This window comes from Melopsittacus undulatus, chromosome 3 (assembly GCF_012275295.1).
Source record: "Melopsittacus undulatus isolate bMelUnd1 chromosome 3, bMelUnd1.mat.Z, whole genome shotgun sequence".
NCBI classification, from domain to species: Eukaryota; Metazoa; Chordata; class Aves; order Psittaciformes; family Psittaculidae; genus Melopsittacus; species Melopsittacus undulatus.
This window is the reverse complement of record NC_047529.1, coordinates 91361420-91381829: the sequence shown is the minus strand read 5'-3', so window position 1 is coordinate 91381829 and position 20410 is coordinate 91361420. Positions and strand designations below refer to the sequence as shown.

The window sequence follows — 20410 nt, the reverse complement described above, 5'->3', positions numbered from 1 at the left end:
ACAAATCCTCTACAACAATTCTCTTTTTCTATATGCTGCTTAAAACTCGGTGTTCTGAAACTAGATACTGCAAATATTACTAAAGTACCAAACCCCTGTCAAAAGTACTGATGGGATATAACCTCTGCCTGTGTTCACAAAAAGAGCATGGGCAGTACTTGCTTGTACGATAGTTTTCTTACACCTTAAAGGTAAGAAGCATTTCTTCTGCGGTGGTATATTGCAAGCAGTTTACAGACCTGTTTCTTCCCAGACAGTGAATTGGCATGTAGGAACCTAATCATGAAATACAGTTTTTCAGTTCTAGCCTGAATATATTTCTAGGCAATATTTTCCTTGTCAGATCATTCAGTCAGAATTAAGAGCAAATTCTAATAAAGCTGACTTGCAAGGTCACAATTTCAAAAGTGATTTCTCAGTGTTTTCTCAGGAACACTGCAAAAATTTTAGCACACCAGTTGTGAGCCATTTCCTTCATGTCCTTGTTTATAATTGTCATTTACTGCTTTTGGAAAGCAACAAGGCACAGACATCATTTCAGAGTTTGCTTTCTGAAAGGAAGACCCAGGAATTAAAGTTAAAAATTACTGAAATACCAATATATAAATATAGAGGTACTGACAGAATACTTCCAGAGCAATATAAAAAAGAAACTCCTGACTCTCATAAATTAGTTTCACCTTACACAGGTTTTGTTTAAGAATTCAAAAAGTGAATACTTTATCGTCAAAATATGGCATAGCTAATATACATCATACACATACTTTATAGAGTGTAAAATATATTCCCTTACAAAACTAGAAGCCCTTACTGCACCGCCCTGGCAACTCCAGATGCAGCATGGCAGTAAGGACACCATTCCCCACAGAGGCACATATACAAACACACATTACTTCCAGACCTTCCTTTGCTGTTTCTCCCATGCTGGGTCCAGGAGCAGGTCCCTGTCCCATTCTTCTTCTTGGGTCATGTACTCATCTTCTTCATAGTTGTAGGTGTACTGCATGTTTGTATCTATCTGGTTCATGCTATTCATGCTACCTGGGGATCAGCTTCAGCTGCTGTGGCTTCTACTATGTTTTAAGTTTAGTTTACTTGCTGATGAGTTGTAAGTAGCAGTGTCTTTTTCTTTTTTTTTCTTTTTCCAAGGTGACGGGCAGTGAATACTGATGAGTTGCTAAGAGTAGAAGCTGAAACTCTCAGGTAGTTGCTGACCTGTGGTGACCTTCCTTCCCTCTCTCTCCTGCCCCTTCTCTCTCTGCTACTGCTGCTGTATGTCCCTGCGGCTGACCCTCCGGAGAAGCCCAGCGCGGCTCATCGCTGCCGCTTATTATCCCTGCCGGGCTGTCACATGGCGCGGCGGCGGGACCCAGCCCGCCCGTGGCCCGGCCACCACCCCCTGCACCATGGGCTGGGCGGCGCCGCTTCTGTGCCGGGCAGCGGGATCTCCTTGCGAGGGGGTAAGGAACGCACCGCCCGCAAGCGCTCTGCCAGAAATCACTGTCAGCTCCTCTGTCTGTCCTTCCTTCCAATTTGACAAAACACCTGGCACCCATCCCCTTTCTTTCCCTGCTGACGTGATAGCTACTTCATCTATAATTTGCTAATGTAGTTGGACACTATTTCTCATTAGTCTGAAGTCCAAGTGGATCCTTGCACCTCTTTGTGCTTTTCTTTCCAGAGGAAGGCTCCCAAGAGCCAGTACAGAGAAGGATACTCGAAAGATAAAACAGTTTTCCAGTGGAGCTCAGGTTTGGTGTTAAGCCACAGAGTATGGGAGCACAATGTAGAAAAGCAACATACGTCTTTTTCGCAAGGAAATACGCTCAGTACATCCCGAGAAGCACATAACAACGGTCTCTGGAACCTAGTAACTTTATAAATATGTAGCAGGAAGCATTTAGCTGTGCTTTCCACAGGGTAAATCTGAAAAGCCAGCCCTGAGATCACACATCCTGGCAAGCATGTCCCTTATCTCCCATGTCATATGTATCATTTCAGTTGTCCTGGCGACAATGTTTCTTCTGGGAACTGGCAAGTTTACTAGGTTCTTCATGTAGCTTGTCATTAATGCCTGCACCTACCATTAGCCAAGGTCATCCTCTCCAGCAGTGTCCACACTGGATACGATTTCAACCTTACCTAGGAAAAAGAAAATGCTCACAAAAGCTGAGCTTTTGGAAGCTGTAAAAGACAGTCAGATATAAGGGAGAACTATCCTCAGTGGAGGGAACCAGAGGTCTCTAAGCCAATGTGAACGAATAACCAGTGCAATTAACATCATGTGTCCTCCACTTCCTAATACTAACTAAAGCTGCACTTTCTGCCAAGCCACCTTCTATACCATGAGTCTATGCAATTTAGAGGAACATGCATACATGCACCACTAATACCTACCCATCAGCTCAAAAAATGTCACAAATGCAGCACTAAGGTTGCAGACTGGAATTCAGAAGAGGATTGCAACATGTTTCATGCAAAGCAAGCTGAACTTACAAAGACTGATGTATATATACTGTAAGACAAACAGTCTAAAAATCAAATTTCAAATCTAAGCAGCAAAGTCAGAATCACATGCTTTTCACTTGTTCAATGCAAATATTCTCAAGGTTGCTACCATTTCCACCTGTGATGAGCATTCTCTTAGGATACTCTCAGACAATATAAAATAGCAATTACAAACCAAAATATTTAATGTATGCACACATTATGTGTACCCCGGTGTAATTCGTGTGGTTTATTTTTACAGCTGGGCAGACATCTGTAGATTGTGATACATGTCTGATTTCAATCACCTAAATGACTATGTAAGCCTTTGAAGTCAGTAGAACTATTTCTTCTTATTCATTATACACAGCACAGAAGTTTCCAGAGGAAAAGCAGGGAGAAGTCAGAGGAGTCCCAGAAGTACACATGCAAAGTTGTAATGCTCTGAACCAGAACCGTCTCCCGTACAAAGAGTTCTCCTGCACTGCCAAGACCTGTGACTTTTTACGCACTACCTCACTAGAGGTGTGTTATTGCAACCAGCTTCATGCCTTTTCTTGGCACTGCCTGCTCTGAGGATCTATTCAGATGAATCATATAATGCCATCATAGAACACCAGGTTGGAAGAGACCTCAAGGATCATCTGTTTCAACCTTCAAAGGCTGATGGAGTCAGTACCACGCCACTCCCACTGTGCAGTACAGGGGAGCTTTACAGATACTGGTGGCTTCATACAGGGAGGTATTAGTCAAAAGCCATGTTTTATTTGCTGACCCTTATCCTGTAACACAGGCCAGAGTGCTCATGTCATGAAATAAAACCTGAGGCACTATGATGACAAAGAGTATCCAGTCACACTACGGATGGCGCTGGAGTCACTACTGTCCTAAGAAACCAACAGGTAGAACCATAGTATCGCTCATCTGGTCTGAAAAATAAAAAAATTTCAAGTTACTTCCAAACAGGAATAGACTCACATTTTTCTATAAGGTGCAAATATTTCAAAAACCACTTTGTGTAGGTTATGCTAATTCATTTTGGATGAAAAATAAAGTATTTCAGAATGAAAAATCTGTGTTTTTTTTTTTAATTCAATGTAAAGGGCTTCAACTTCCTCAATGGTGCATTTGAGACAGTTGGGCTTTTTACCTATGAAACAGCAAGCTAAAGAGAATATCCCCATTTTAAAAACCTGCCTATCTTGATGGAATCTGACCCATTTCAGGTTCTTTAAATAACTGCTTACTTCCCCTTAATCAGAGAGCATGAGTAGGCAGAGAAGATATTTATAGATGGAGCTTTAGGAGGAGTATCTGGTGTTTTGTTTACTACTTTAATTTAATTTTATAAATGAACTGTGTGGATGGTAAATGGGAAGCATATGAATGGAGGTCCGTAGTGGAAAGAGAGCCAAAATGGAACTCTGATGCCAAACTTGAAATGGAAAGGGATATGCCTCTTCCAGTTCACCTAGAGAAAAGGAAAGCTGTCCCCAGCAGAGTAGTTATGAATAAGGCAGTGTGCTTCAATCAGCTTATTCCCACATCAGAAGTAGGTTAGGACTACCCCCACTGAAGCTGGCAGAGCCTCACAGCTACAAACTATATATGCCTAAGGAGAAAGAAAATCAAATCAAATCAAAGCAGAAATAAGGAAGCTGAGCAGAAAAGAAAGGGCAAAAACCTAAAGCAGAGAAAGAGGAAGAAACTCAATAAACCATATGTATGGAATTTTAAGCTGACATGGCAAGATAGCCAAGCACCATCATGGCTGCCAAACAGATCAGGAGAAATAAGGTAGCACAGGGAGATCAGAAATGGAGATGGCAGAGCTGAATTGTCAACTATTTTTATCTTTTATTTGGGAAAAGGTGTGAGATCATGCTAACATAAATGGTAGTAAGGGCCTATGCCTTTACCCCAGGAGAACACTGTGGCAACAAGATATCATTGCCCATGAGAAGGCCAGAACTTTCCTAACAGCAGGAGCAAGCCTGTGGGTGAACTTACTCAGCATTTCTTATCACTGTTGAAACTTAGGAGGGATCTTTGAATCTAACACCACCTAAGTGAAAGCCTCCTGGCATGCTTTGCTTTAAGCTCCTTGAGAATCAAAGGGCTTTTCTAACTAAAGGAAAAGAGTTTTCACCTCCTGTATCAACTGATATAATTAATCTTTTTAATGAAATTTTTTATATCTAACATCCATTTGCTCCCCAAAAGCTATCATATCATTCTTTCCAGAACTCACTCCTCAGTATTTTCAATGTTCATCAGACTTTCAATCCCTCTAACCCGCTTCTTGCTTTTCCTTCTCACAAAACCTTAGATTTTTAAAACTTCCAAATGCTGAACATTGCAACAATGTTTCACCAGACCATTCTTCTATTTGAACTTAGTGAGATTTAGAATAAGAAATTAGCCAGATTTCTCTACTTAAATAATCACATGTGAAACAAGCAACCAATGTGAAAATGATTACCATCAGTTTTCAGGTGTTACGCTTCTGTGAGGGAATACAATAGTTCATCTCTGCCAAAACTGTCTCAGAAAGGCAGTAGAAAAATGAAGACTCTTATGACACCTTGACTTAAAGAGTCTTTAAGCAATCCTCTTTCCATAGGCACAGCCTGTTTCTTTGTGAAAAAGAACAGTAGGATGGCTTCTCAAGAAAGGAGTCAATGAAAGATAAAAGAAAATAAATTCAAAGTGATTGTTCTCTTGTGTAAATTGTTAGAAGAATCATAAGAGCGAGGTCAAAAAACCCTCTTATTTTCAAAGCACGTCATAACTGTCCCTAAAAATGTGCTTTTTCTTGTGGTATCCACTCATTTAAAGCTTAGCCAACAAATATCTGAACTATTTTAAGACATTGATAATTTAGATTGGGCCAAAATGTTGGATTGCATCAAAAACTATGCTAAAGCTCCCAGACAAAATTAAACAGAATGGTGGGGTGTACTATAAAATGTATTTGATTTTTATTAGTTTGGGAGAAATATCCCTTTATTTATTTTTTTTTTTCTAACACAATAAACACAACCCATCTTCTTCAATGTAGGAAATGCACTATTTTGTAAGTTTAGAAAAAACTTACAAAATGAGGAATTAAATCCAATGCAAAGACAACACAAATAAATGTTACACTTGCTTCATATTCCCATGATGAACATATACAGAAGAAAGGCAGAAAGGAAAAAGAAAAGCACATATCTGGGAACCAAACTTCTGATTTAGTCTGAGGTAAGGGGAAGTATTGAGGGCATTGTGCATGTTAGCTCTCCCATATGTCGCAGCAAGAGGCACAAACTCTGATGGAAAAATACCCATTCTATTCATACTTGATGATAGTAACTATACAGAACCAAGTGTACATTATATTTTTTTAAAGTATATTGTTTAAAGTGACAGGTTTGGAAATAAAAGCATAGAAATATGAAAAAACCTGCATTGCTGGCTTCATAGTAGCAACTGACATTGTCAGAAGATCCCAATGTGTTTCATCAGCTATATATAGAGACAACTTACTCTGTCCCTGAAATTCAGCCATGGATGAAGTGTAGCAAGAAGCATTTATAGGACAGACAAATACTACCAAAGCATATCTTGGGCTTCAGGAGTATGGAGAAAATGCTGACTGCGCTGAGATCACTGGCTTTTGCCAACCCTTTGTGTGGAAAGAAAATCACGGGGCTGAGACATGGATGATCCATACTGGCTTAACATGCCCTGTGTGACCTTGAGCATGTCAATTCGGATAAAATTTTCCCCAAAAGCTATGTGTCAGCCTATCAGACTATTCTTACTGACAGAAACAGAAACAAGCTTCTGGTGCTGCACTCTCCCATCTTTAAAATAGTGTCAGCAATACTTCCTTTGATCCTTAATGTCTACCTACAACACAAGTTTGCAGAGGTAGAGACTCTTCTTGTCTAAAAGCCCTGAGAAGCCTACAGAACAATTATGTTTACAGCATGCTTTACCTGCTGCACACCCTTCACCTCCCTGTTTGTCTCTTGTGTCTGTGTGCAGCCTGCACCAAAAAATGCCTAGCATTAGCTAGTATGTCAGACTTGCTCAGGCACTCAAGGTCCCTTATACTCTGGAGGGGATGTCCCTACTATTTGTACGGCCGCACTTGATGCCTTGCAGCCCGGGCAGCAGATGGTCCTGATCTTTAGAAAGGTTTCAAGGCAGACAGTAGTAGGAAACATTCAACATCTGGTCTCTGCCACAGTATCACTAGGCAGTAGTGTGCTACATAATAACAATCAAAAACTGTAATGTGAGTGCTGAAAGATGTAATACAGAAGGCGGCAAGCCTTCTAGTGATGGCGACTGCCAGGCAGCCCTACACAAGATCACCTTTCCTGAATGAGAAGAGCCCTCAGACCTTACATTCTGACATATTTCTATTAAATATTTCAGAATAAACCATCATCCCTACAGCTAGCCTCTTGTGGGTGCCTTTTGTGTTTACTGGTTCTTGTCTGGGTAGATGCAACTCACAAAGACAGATTAGATCACTAAATAAACTAAATAATATCAGAAGCTTCAACAAATGCTTTGCACACATTAGAAATGTAACATCAAAGGAAAAACTGGGAAATGTATATGGCAATTCACACACAACGCTGCAGCTGGACTGTTAGCACTCTGAAGTTGTAGAGCAATATGCACAGTTACAACGTAATACACGCAGGAACAGGTGGGAAAACTACAAATAGTGCTGGCTTAAGATCGGAAAAAATGGTGAGGCAGATCCACGATTTTAAAAATGGCTCAGTGATGAGAATGCAATGGGCAGGACCAGGGGTATAGCATGGTCTGTTACAAACCCCCTGAAGAAACCTTCGCATCATCATGTGTTTCCAGAACCCTGGCTGTTTTATGTTGGCTTAGCCTTATCACACAGATACTAAGCAAGGAGGAAAGTGTGCGACCAGAGCAATGTGAAAGCCTGCAACTGGCTATACAATTTGTACTTCATGAATAGAACTAGTTAAAAAATCCCTTAGTGAGCCAGCCTCTGGCCCATAACTGATTTACCTGAGACTATTTGTCTAAAATAACACATTATTCAGCTATAGTTTTGGCCACACTGAGAAGAGAGAACAGAGATGTGTGTGAGGAATGTACAGACAACATACCTTTATTTATCTAGAAACAAATACCACCAACTAAGTCAGAGTTTCCAGACAATAATTATCTAAGGGGCACAGAGGAGACCTGGCAGGTTTTAAGTCACTGAGGTATGAGGTAGAGATTATGGGTACAGGATATGGGAACTGGATATCAGACACTGCTGTGTTCGACACTCAGCATTTGTATGGATTGACTGAATGACCTTAGACAAGTTGCAGTCTTAATGCCCTTATTTCTTTTTCCAGATATACTGGTGTAATTTCACTAACATTAATGAAATTAAGGTTACACATTCAAGAAGGAAAGCTGGTTGAACAAATTGCCAGTCTGTCACAATGAATACTAGCTACAACTTACTATACATTCCACAGCAGCAATGCAAAGATTAGTAAAAGGGACAATTCATCTTTAAGGCAGCGTTAGGCATAACCTGAATTACTGACAAACAAGGATAACATGCTCTTTTTGCAACATGTATAGCACAAGTTTTCTTTTTCCAGAACTGTTGCACTTACATCCTGTCCCACAAAGCTTTACTTTGACACTCAGCTGTATTAAGAATCAGCACTGAGAAAATGAGCAACATTCCTGCTATGCCTGACATGAAAGCAACAAGGCTTGAATTTTCCAATTGCTGTTGTGAAGACAATTGTTTCCTGTCCAGCTATGATCTCTCTTACTGACTTTGGCCATATTCTCATCTCAGGAGCAACGATATCAGTTTTGCACAACATACTTTCCAGTATGAGACCAGCTGCTCTTGAGATTTACCAGCAAAATCTACTCATGGTGTACGCTCTCATAGAAACTCAATCCCCCTGAACATGGACAAGTCCTTTTTTTCTTAACTGGCTCACCTCTCTCTCTGTGTAAGTCCCATTTAGCTTAAGCAAAAGAGGAGAGTATTTGTGTATTTCTTCACTTTGAAACCAGTTTGTCTACAGGATAAATGCAATGGAGTTATGCTAATGTGCAGTCTAGATCTCTATTGTGCCCCACAGCTAAATCCAGAATACCTGTAGCTTTCCAGAATTCCATATGCGAGCCAAATTCAAGACTTGGTTGGGTACAGTTTTATTTTCAAGCCAGATGCTGTTGTAGATATTTTTTCAGTTCATATGGACAATAGTTGTTACTGGAGGTGAAGTCAGCAACTAGGAGAAAAGTGAACCTGCCCTTATAGGCTGGAAGGCATGTATTTTATACAGACTTAGGAATCTATTTTTTAGTTAAGATGTCTGAGCACATCTTCTCCTGGCCTCTTTTCCCAGGATAAAAGCATTCAGCAGAATGCTTATTTTGCAGTTCAAATAGGCAGATTCAAATATAGCTTGGACTTCTCTAGGGGAGTCTATTCAGTTACAAACACACTTCTAGAACACAAAGACACCTTTTCAGTTGTTTCGCACGGCTCAGCAACCCCCATTACATCTCCTCTATGGGTAACCCTGGCACGCAGATGTTCTATAGAAAATTAGGCCAATCAGGCTCATATTTTGTAGGGCCTGGTTTTTTACTGATAAGTACAAGTATGTAAGTCAGGAAAGTCACAGACTGTGCTTTCAATTGCAGGAGAGAATGTTTAAAACATGTGATGGAAACATCAGACAAATACAGGATTCTGCTGGACCAGAGCTGAAAATCATAAATTATGTATCATGAACATGCTGCAAATGAGTGCAGCAGACCTTCACTGAGTAAAAAAGAGAAACCATAATGCTGCAGAGCACTGCTTATTGCTTATACAATACTCTGAAACAGAAGGATTTCTGGAAAGGAAGTAGTTTGTGGCTATGCAACCAAGGTCTGCATTGTGACACAGCTAAATTAAGATCACTTAGAAAACTTAACTGGCATAGTCTATCAATCATTGACTTGTGATCTTGATGGTCTTTTAAGATATACACTCTACAACTAATTACAAATACATTATAAATTAATTAGAAATAAGCTCCAAATTGACTGACATTTAATAAAAAAACCTAAGTAAAGCATTCAAGGTTTTCAGTGCAGTCTTACAGTTACATAACTACTACAGCTTCTGCTCAAGAAAGATCACTGTGTTTTGCATCTCAGATCTGTCTGTTGTAGTTCACATACAAGTCTTTAAATGTGCTATAATGACACAGTCAGACAACGCACATTTTCAAGATTAAATGATTCATAAATTGTTTACTTTTTTGTTCCCCCTCTGCAGACTAAAACAAGGCACATACATTACCATACTGTTAAGAATCAGATGGCATTGTAAACCAAAAGGATGCTACTACAAGTAAAGCAAGTAAGATTTTGAAGTGGTTTTGTATTTGAGAGCATTGCAGCAGGAATTATTTTATCCCTGACCACCAGGTTTATTTAAAAGAGATGTATCAGCATCAGTGGCAGAATCACGTGACTGTTAGCACCACACACTCCCCTTCACCACATGTTCAAGTCCAGGCTGCCTTCCTACCTACTATACTAAGTCCCTGTCTAGCCTTCTGCAGAAATAGCACTCTTTTCTCAGCATGCCCAAGGAGCTGCCTCTGGTATCACTGGGCCTCTAAGTCCCTCTCAAGTAGTTTCTCTGCAGAGAACTCTCTTAAGTCACCAGCATACACAAAGTATGCAGAATGACAGGGTAAGAAATGCATCAAAGAAAACACTGGCATATACTTCTGCCACTAAGAGTTATTAGCTGTTATAAAGAATATTTCCAGTTGTCAAGATTATCCTACGAAAGGCAGCACAAGGTCTTTACATCACTTCGAGACAGCAGGGCCACTATCTTAACTCTGAAAACATGCCACATTTAGTAAATCAGCAAATCTGGAGATCAAGGCTTACCACCAGTAAATCTCAGTTGCATGCCCTCATCATCTAAATCAAACACACTATTTCTTCTAACAACAGGGGCTTTTCCCAAGCATTCCAAAGACACGTAACAGCATAAACAGCTTCCCATGCACAATAAAAGCAAATACAAAAGCAAGAAATGTTTTTAAATGGCACTGAAATGCAGATACACATACATATATATGTTAAAAAATGTTCAGTTGTTCTTAGTGTTCCCAGTGGACATTACATGAACACATGACTCATTCCTACACAAAAAAAAAATATATAAAATAAATAAAATTTTGAAAGTGAATAGATAAAAACATGTAACTGAATATAATGGAACAGCAAAACTGGCAGATATATATTCTTCTCTCTGCTACTAAATGTGGATCATACTGTTTTCAGGCATTACCATGTAAAGTTGGGAGCTCATTCTAGTTCAAACCACATATTAACCAGGTATGGACAAGGCCCATGGACTGGCAGCAACAGGGCCAAATGGGGAAATGAGAGCAGCAATGGCTCCAACAGCCAGTCTAGAAAAAGTCTGAAATGTGCATCCAGACAGGAATGACACTTTCTCCTTCAGGGTAAGAGCTGTGATCCATATCAGCATTTAAAAAAACCCAACAAATGGCTGTCTGACAAGCAAATAGAGGTTCCAACAGCTGCAGATCAGGAATGGATAGTTGCACCATTTGAGATCTACTCATATTCAGTGCCTGGCAGTTGTTTGAATAACTGGCAATTGAAGGAGATGATAGCAAGACAGTATATTGCAGTAAGAAATGTATCTGTGTTAAGTATGTTCCTTATTGATCCCTTTTTCCTTCTCCATATCCTTCATTTTGTTGTCTCCTTTACTGTTTACAGCCCTGCTGTGAAAGATGAGACATATCTAGTACACAAAACTCTCCTTACTGCTTATTACATTCAAGTCCCTAATGGCCATATTGCTATGCTCTGATTACAAAGTTCTCCCAATATATTAAACAGTGTGACCCACAACTACCACACAATGGATCTATGACACCTACTCTCTCAGTAAATTGTCTGGCATAGGTATCTTTTCACAATAATAAACAGCTAACATAGGCATGCAGTATCATATTTCCCAGCCTAATAAATATCACTTCATGACAAGGGACTATCACAGTCAAAGCAATTATGACACATCTTCCTATTATTCGTTGCAACAATTGTGCAGTTATTAAAATTCAGCTTTCTAGTTTGAGCTTTCAAACAATAAACAAAAAAATCACAATTCATCAAGTCGCTCAGCACTGAAAGGACTGTTTTTTTCTTCAATTTTTCACCATCTCCATTTATCTTCCTTACACTCTGTGTTGCTTTTGGGACAAACTAGACCTACAGAGTTACAAAGATGACTATTACCTATCCTTTTCAAGCCAATGCTTTCTCTGCACGTGCCTAGCTGAAGCTAGCTTGTTTATTTGGGTTTTATTTCTAATTATTCAGAATACGTATTTCAAATCTTCCTTTACCATCATTTTCAAGCCAAAGCACCCAGTTTATATTACCACATCAGAAAGCCTTTGATACAGTAAAATCCCCAAAATAGCTTCCCATCACCCCATCCAGAGGGCTTCTATTTATTATTAGATCTGGAATGCAGCTACACATGAGAATTTATGGCTGGGGGAAGCTGCAGTAGATTTTCCAAGAAAAGCCGGGGAAATGTGATACTGCCTGCCACAGTGGTCAGTAAGTAGATGATGTGCTTGATACGCTGCATAGCATGGAAGCTTCCCAGCCCTTCAGTTCAGCTGAAGATTTATTCTCCCTTCAGTCATGTTCCAGCAATGAGAACTGCAATTCCCTGTAACCATTATCAAATCATGCTTGTTTCTGCCTCCACTTACATCAGCTGCACGTCCATACAACCTCACTGACCTCATCAGAATTACTCCTGAATTTCACTAATGTGAGCACAAAAGATCAAGCCCTTAGGGAAGGATGTGTAGGTAGGGAAAACAAATCTTAACTCTCTTGTTTTATGTATTTGCATTGCTACATGATAAAATGGCTCCAATCTCATTGCTTCTAACAAAAGCTGAGGCAATGAATAACGGCCTCAAGGCCTTATCAAAGTATACCCTCCAGAAGGGTATTGTCTCATCATTTCATAATGCCCAGAGGTGAAGGGTGACTGCTGCATTGGCACAGAGACCATAAAGAACTGAAAACAGAGGAAAATACATTACTGCAGCCTTAAGTTATGAAGCACTGTTCTTCCTGATAATTACAGTAACTATAAATTCAGAGACCCTTGATTCAATCTTAACTATAAAGTTCCAACAGGGAACAGATGTTTACACAAATTAAGACCAAAGGACAGAGATTACCTCTGAGCAGATTTAACCGCACAGCCTGCAAAACTACAAAACTTTGGCATGCCTCCTACAATCAACAGCAAAACAAAATACGTCCTTTGACAATAAGGTTACCTTGACTTACAAAATATGAAGCCATTGCTCCAGAATACAAGTTGGTTTACAGGTCAATTAGCATACCTGCAGCCACATTAAACACAGATACCTGCTAGCATCTATTGTTGCTTAAAAATTTAGAAAACTTGATACACTCTAAGGAAGTTACAGCCTCCTTTGCACATACTAGAAAGATTTTAGTATTACTTCATTATGCTACAATCAGATTACATTTTAGATGTCAGGCACTGTCACACTCCCTATTAGAAATGGCATGGGGAAACATCAGAGAACATACCAAGATTGTTAGCAAGTGACAGTGAAGCACACAGAAGGTGGTTCTCTTCCATTTCCTTCCAAACTGCTGTAGCAATCCAAAATCATGGTGACTTGCAGGACTACAGGTGGTGCAAGAAGGAAAAAGAAGCATCATCTTAGCAAATGAGTTAATAAGCTTTTGAGAGTACTTAAGCGCACTCTTTGTATGTAAACAATACATTCCATAGGCAGTACTCAATTCCTTACCTTCATTTTGATCTATTGCTAGTGAACACTACTGTACACTCCTTTTCTGTATGAGAAATTATTCTCTTTTCCTCTTAAAATGAAATCCCTCACCATCTGTTGCCTACACATGAAACCAAAACAGAGGATGCACTCTGAGAATGTACCTAGTGGGAATTGGGTGTATAGGGCATAACAAGATCTAGTCTGCACAAAACCTCTGACACACCATGCCACAAGGGTTCTTCAGCACCACTTCATTCTACAGATTCCCTCCTTCTGGGTTGCACTACTTCCCAAGGTAGATATAGCCCTATATATGCACAGCTGGTGAGGTGACTTGAAAGGAAAAGAATATAAAGACTAGATTGTTCTCTCTGTAAAGACATCAGTTATATTTGCCCCAGCAGTAGCACAAGTTTACCCAGATGTAAAGAACATTAAATATGTAATAATGTTTACATTTCTCAGTCAAATCTTTTCAAACACCAGTGCTTACGAGTGAACAGGCTGGCAGAAAACACTTGAATCAGATCTTTTTTTCCACATAAAAATTAGCATTTTTTTTAACAGGCAATCTAATTGGTCAAATGTAGTTTAATAGCAGCCATCAGCAGAGGTGATCTCTGCTCTAGTATGGCTTTGTACACTGATACAGATGAGCTATGTGAAGATGCAGGCACTGAGAAGCTGAGAGGCTAGCTGAAAGTGGCTTGGATTTAAGTTCAGAAAAGCATCTCCTTGTAGTCCAGCATGGAGGAAGTCTCTGATATTCAGCTTCACCACTGGAGAATTACAGTGAAAACTAAGCATATTTCTTAATAGACTTTCTGGGTTTGTATTCTTCCCAGGAAACAGGTTTTTAGGATTAAATGAAGAACAAATATTTTTCCTTCTGCAGAAGGTGTCTCTGCTCCTCCAATTAGCTTCCAAAGGGAATCCCAGCTTTACTTTGAAACCAAATAAGGATGGAACAGAAAGCACAAAGATATAAAACTCTTGTCTTGCAACTCCCCATGGAAAACCTGGAGTACTGGAAAACCTGAACACATTTTAGCATTTAAAACTTGTAATCTTTCTGGCTAGAGTATTCAAATAATGAACCATGTTGCTAAAAAATGACCAGTTTTCTGGTTTAGAAACAGCTTTCTGTCCTTTGTGAAATCTGCATATTTTACTGTTTGGTACTTTTAGACACAGAAATGTGCACATTTATGCAGATTTAAACTATGCTAAAAATAAGGTCACATGAAGGCTTCATAAAGGAACAATATGCACAGAAGCCACAGGGAATGTGGAAAAGTGCAATAACTGGTCTCTTAGTTTTCACCACCCCTACCCAGCTCATTTGCCAGATGATCAGAATCTCAGTGTTAGAACAATCAAAAAAACTACAGCAATCAGTAATATCCTTCAAACACCTTATCATTGTTTTAACTCCAGTGGTAACAACCCTTAACAGGTCATCAGCTGCTGTCATTACATCCAGGTAATGCCATGTCAGAAGTAACATGATATATAGTTAGTACATGCTCTCTGACAAGGCACCAATAAATATAATTAGGCACAAAGTCAGACATTCAGCTTAATTTCCTCCCTTTGATCCCACTCCTACACAGGTTTAACTTAATGCAAGCAAAGCGTCTTGTTGAAATCAGTGGATACTCCTAATGGATACAGTTAACCATTTAAACAATCCTCTGCAACCCTAGATGTTTATCAGCTTTTTGTATTTTTACTGTATGCTAAATGGTTGCCAATAAAGGCAGCTTTGCTATGTAAACAAATTTGTTATTTCTGCCACAGCTATACAGCTTCTCAGCAATATACAGAAATAATTTTACAGATCGGTTATTGGAATGGTTACATTTGGCACCATTTTGTCCATTGGCTGACATCAACTGAAGTCAGCTTTATTTCTGGCCCTTTTTTTCCAGGCTTCTCCTGGTTTGTCACAAGCCATAGAGTCACAGAATCGTAAGAATCAGCTAGGTTGAAAAAGAGCTTTAAGATCAAGTCCAACAGTTCCCCAGCACTGCCAAGTCTACCGCTAAACCGTGTCACTGAGGGCTTCATCTAGACGGTTTGTAAACACTTCTAGGGACAGTGACAATCTAGTTCCAATCCCCATGAGCAGGGACACCTTCCACTAGACCAAGCTGCTCAAAACCTCATTCAACCTGTCCAACCATGGGTTTTAATATTAGGGATTTATTTTTAATCTGAAGGTAACCAAACCTAGGATGAAATGCTTAAGGAAGCTGTGGAATTCTCCAAATGCAACTGAACAAAACTCTGAGTGACTTGCTCTAAACTGGCCCTGAGACTGGCTGATTTTTAGAGGGCTCTTCTACCCTACAAAGCTATGGCTCTTCAAATGGGATCTAGCCTACACACACTGCTGTAGCTCTCAAGACCTTTTCCTCGTAGGAGTCCCGCACTTCCCAGATAGTGCCACCTCACTCCAGATATGGAAAAATCCTAAGGTGAACATCAGGAGTTGCGCACATCCTTACTACTAAGATACGCAGTCCACCTTTAGAGGGACCCATCCCCAGTCTGAGCTGCTGCCTTCCCGGAATCGGCACAAAATCTCACAGGTATTGTGGCATCCAAACTACCCGCTGGCCGGTGCTACGGGGCTCCCCCATTCCGCCCAGGCGCTGCACTCTGAAGCAGCCACCCGGAGGAGCAAACCCGTCCTCACGCACCCCGGCTCCGCTCCGACACAACAGCGCATGCTCAGCAGCGCTCCCGACAGCGGGAGCAGGCGAGTGGCTTTGCCCTGGGCCTGGGAGGGAACTTACCGTTTCGCTTCCGGGTTAGCGGCGCGCGCAGGACACGTGGGGTCCGGCGTGGAGAGGCGCTGCGCAGAGCCAGGTCGGTGTTGAGGACCGGGATCGGGATCGGGATCGGGATCGGGATCGGGATCAGGATCAGGATCAGGTGACCTGTCACCGCCGGCCGCTGTCCCGCGTCTTCCCGGCTTGGCTGGGACCTGACCATCCCCGCCTGTGTGCGCCCCTGGGGGGCAGCTGACAGCAGGGCCCGCACCGGGAGCTGGGGGGAGGCGGCGTGGGTCCGTGCAGATGAGTTACCGCGGGCCTGGTCTGCTTCCCTTTCGTTAGGTTTGTTTGGAGGCTGCTTTCCCGGGCACACGGACCATGACGTCCCTCGCAGAGCAGCTGAAGCGGCTGGCGCTTCCCCAGAATGATCCCAGCCTCCTAAATCGCAGCGAAGTAGCATCGCTGCTGTTCAGTAGCAAGGAAGCCGCTGCCATTGACAGGGACACGTTCTTTGCAATGGGTGAGTTGGGCTATCCAGATGCCATGACTTTGACAATCATCTACCCCAAAAAGATAAATGGGAGAGTCAAACCCCTATTCAGAAGAAGCTGAAAGGGTAGTTCGGAAACTACAGGATAGTCAGCATCACTCTGGTCCTTGGGGAAATAATCATAGAATCATAGAATAGTTAGGGTTGGAAAGCACCTTAAGATCACCTAGTTCCAAATCCCCTTGCATGGACAGGGACACCTCACACTAAACTATGTCACCCAAGTCTTCATCCAACCTGGCCTTGGACATCTCCATGGATGGAGCATGCAAAACTTCCCTGGGCAACCCATTCCAGTACCTCACCACCCTCACAGTAAAGAATTTCTTCCTTATATCCAATCTAAATCTCTGCTGTTTAAGTTTTAACCCGTTACCCCTTGTCCTGTCACTACAGTCCCTAATGAAGAGTCCCTCCCCAGCATCCCTGTAGGCCCCCTTCAGGTACTGGAAGGCTGCTATGAGGTCTCCATGAAGCCTTCTCTTCTCCAGGCTGAACAGCCCCAACTTTCTCAGCCTGTCTTCATATGGGAGGTGCTCCAGTCCCCTGATCATCCTCGTGGCCCTCCTCTGGACTTGTTCCAACAGTTCCATGTCCTTTTTATGTTGAGGACACCAGAACTGCACACAGTACTCCAGGTGAGGTCTCACGAGAGCAGAGTAGATGGGCAGGATCACCTCTTTTGACCTGCTGGTCATGCTTCTTCTGATGCAGCCCAGGATAGGGTTGGCTTTCTGGGCTGAGAGCACACACTGAAGCTGGCTCATGTTCATTTTCTCATCAAATAATAATGGAGCAGGTCCTCTTGGAGAACATTTCTGGGCATATAGATTCGAGGACCCCAGAGTGGGTGAGAGCTGGAGAATTTGCCCTGTAATGAGAAGTTGGTGGGAAGAGCATCTCTGGTATCAGTCTGGAGAAGTGGAGAAGGGAAGGCTTTGAGGGCTCTTTAAGAGCAGCCTGGTGGTACCTCTTTAGAGAGTTCAAGAAAGTGGATCAGGTGCTCCAAAGAAGGGCATAGCTGGAGGATAGGGTGTGAGTTGAAACAATAGAGGTTCAAACTGGATATAAGAGAAGCATCTTAACCCTGAGGAAAGTCAAACAGTTGAACAGGTTGTCCAGGGAGGTTGTGCTCTCCATCCTTTTGAAAACTCCAACTGAGTAATGCCTTGAGGAACTTGGTGTGATTTCAGGGCTAACCCTGCTTTAAGCAGGGCCTTGGACTGGAGATCTTACAAGGTCCCTTCCAACCGGAATTCTCTGATTCCATGGTAACATGCTGAGGTGCCCTGCTTTTTGGTAATATTATGGCCACAAATAGTGTAAAGTGGCAGAAGAGATTTAAAAAATTCAAACCCTTTGTGCTTATCTCTTTTTATTTTTACATAGAACTTTACCTGGGAATGGGATGCTTCTTGAATAAGAAAGCTGTTCTGTAAAACCATGACGATTGCTACCATAAATCAGTTTTAAGTAACAAGATTGTACATACGTATGTCTTTGATGCAACAAAGAGCATTTTTTTGGTTTCTTTCTTTCAGCTGAAGTTGCCTCCTTTGGGATTAGCCATTAATATTTACAGGACTGTGTCTGGTTCATTTTGAGGCTGGAGGTTTTATGGTTTCTGATCCAGTATTTGGCCTCTAAATCCGTTTGACCACCCCAGTGTTTAAAAAAAAAATAATAAATCCGTATGTTGGCTGGAAGTTTCCTGTGCTGCAGCTTGTATCTGTTGCTTCCCATCTTTCCCTTGTGCATCTCAGACGAGAGTCTGGCTTCCTCTTCTAGAAAACCTACACTATATCCCATTAAGTAGTTAGCAGGAAGATTTCGTTTTGGCTCTGTCTTCTCCAGGCTGAACAAACTCAGTTCCTTCTTTTCCTTGTGTGTTATTTTCCATTCCCCTTGCCATAGTCGTGTTCCTCTGCTGGACTCACACCTATATGGCAGTGTTTTTCTTCTACTGACAAGCTCAGAATTGTGTGTAGTACTTAGTCCAGATGAAGTCTTGCAAATGGAGAGCACAGTTCACCTTCCTCAGCCTGCTCGCTACTTGTTAAAGTTCTTTGTTAGCTAAATTTTAAGCGTAGCAAACATTTTGGTGTTAGACCTGTTTAGTATTTGGTTTCGTTTTCTTAGTGACTGTGATGTATACCAGTATAGCAAACAAGTTGGACATACCAGTGAGGAGGTGAGTAGGACTAGTAAACAGAACTGTTGCATTTAAAGCATTCTTCCGTTTTTTTTCCCACAGGATGCACTGGCTTAGAAGAACTGATTGGGATTGATCCTTCATTTGAAGTGTTCCAGTCCAGTTTGTTTAGTTCCACGTCCAAAGGCCTGGAACGCAGTGTTCAGTCTAAGGCAGTAAATCAAGAGCTCAATAAGAATATTTCATTGTTCCTGATTCATCTGTCCCCTTATTTTATGCTTAAGCCAGCGCAGAAGTGCCTTGAATGGCTGATTCACAGGTAATCCACTGAATATCCTCCATGTCAACAGATAAGGCTACTAGAAATGTCAGATTGTTTTCCCTAATGGGAATAATTTCAAATAATGTTACTTCAGTTTTCTAGGGGAAAAAAAAAACCAAATCAAAACCAACAAACCAAAACCCAGGTTAAAATGTTAAAAATATACATTTAGGCTTAGTCTGTATGGGGCCAGATGGTCTTGTTTTCCAATTAGATGTTTTATTTTGATAAATTCCTGTGAAAATTTTGATCTGTCATGATATTCTATATAAAAGCAATTATTTCTGTGCCTGGTTTTCACCAAATTTGCCCAACTCTAGCCATCTTACAGAGGACCTAGAGAGGCATTTACCTAATACACTTTTAGCAATGGGCTGTGTAAGATGCCTAATTTTCAGTATTAACTGTGAACCACAACTAGCATGCCCCTGTATTATTAGCTAAGTATTCTTATTTCAGGATTATGCAGAAAGGTGTGAAGAAAAAACAAACCAATTATTTTGTGAGTGATGCTGTATTTATTTAGATACATTTTCCTATCCAGATGCAGAAAATGTAATATTTCATGTCATGGGAGAGTGGGTGATTTTGTTGATACAACCTGTTAATCACATTTTTTTTCAATATATGTATTATACTGAAATTCATGCTGGATTATTGTAATGTCTAGTTTAATATTGAAATCTATGCAGAAGAAAATACGGCAGTCTGAATTTCTGTAAGGACCTAAAATTAGTGAGGAAAAAATTGCTAGCAGTGTTTCTCTCCTGTAGCACATACAGGCTAGGGGCCACCTTGGGATTCTGGACTGTAGGTGGACTATATGTCTGAGTCAGTGTGGAAGTGATCTCTCATCTTGCTAAAAAACATGTATATATATATATATGTATATACACACACAAAGCAGATGTAATGTTTTGTTTGGGTTTTTTTTCCCCCTTAGATTTCACATCCATCTCTACAATCAAGACAGTTTGATTGGTTGTGTTCTGCCATATCACGAGACTAATCTATTTGTGAGAGTTATTCAGCTTTTAAATATAACAAGCCCAACTCATAAATGGCATTGGATGGATCCAATAAGGGTAAAGTATGGAACAGATGCAAGCTGGGATAAACATGAGTGACTTTATTAATAATATCTCAGCTCTGTTACTGGGTTTATGAACAGGTCCACCTGTTCATGTGGTTAGT

At 40.9% G+C, this 20410-nt stretch overlaps 2 protein-coding genes across 7 annotated transcripts in view; one reads left to right on the top strand and one right to left on the bottom strand.

Annotated features, from left to right (window-relative positions):
• ACTN2 (actinin alpha 2) overlaps window positions 1–1261 on the bottom strand; it is a 68417-nt gene extending 67156 nt beyond the window's left edge. For 4 of the 6 annotated variants that reach the window (XM_005146001.3, XM_005146003.3, XM_005146004.3 and 1 more), the window contains exon 1: window positions 902–1006. In XM_005146001.3, the coding sequence (XP_005146058.1) occupies window positions 902–1006 (105 nt within the window). Of the gene's footprint in view, window positions 1–901 lie in introns of all 6 variants that reach the window. The other 2 variants (XM_005146000.1, XM_005146002.3) reach the window with 2 other exon arrangements.
• A 15087-nt stretch (window positions 1262–16348) lies between these two features.
• HEATR1 (HEAT repeat containing 1) overlaps window positions 16349–20410 on the top strand; it is a 35877-nt gene continuing 31815 nt past the window's right edge. Inside the window, exons 1-4 of the mRNA XM_034060694.1 lie at window positions 16349–16352; window positions 16535–16712; window positions 18997–19213; window positions 20160–20301. Coding sequence (XP_033916585.1) covers window positions 16571–16712; window positions 18997–19213; window positions 20160–20301 — 501 coding nt within the window. The 5' untranslated portion in view covers window positions 16349–16352; window positions 16535–16570. The remainder of the gene's footprint in view (window positions 16353–16534; window positions 16713–18996; window positions 19214–20159; window positions 20302–20410) is intronic.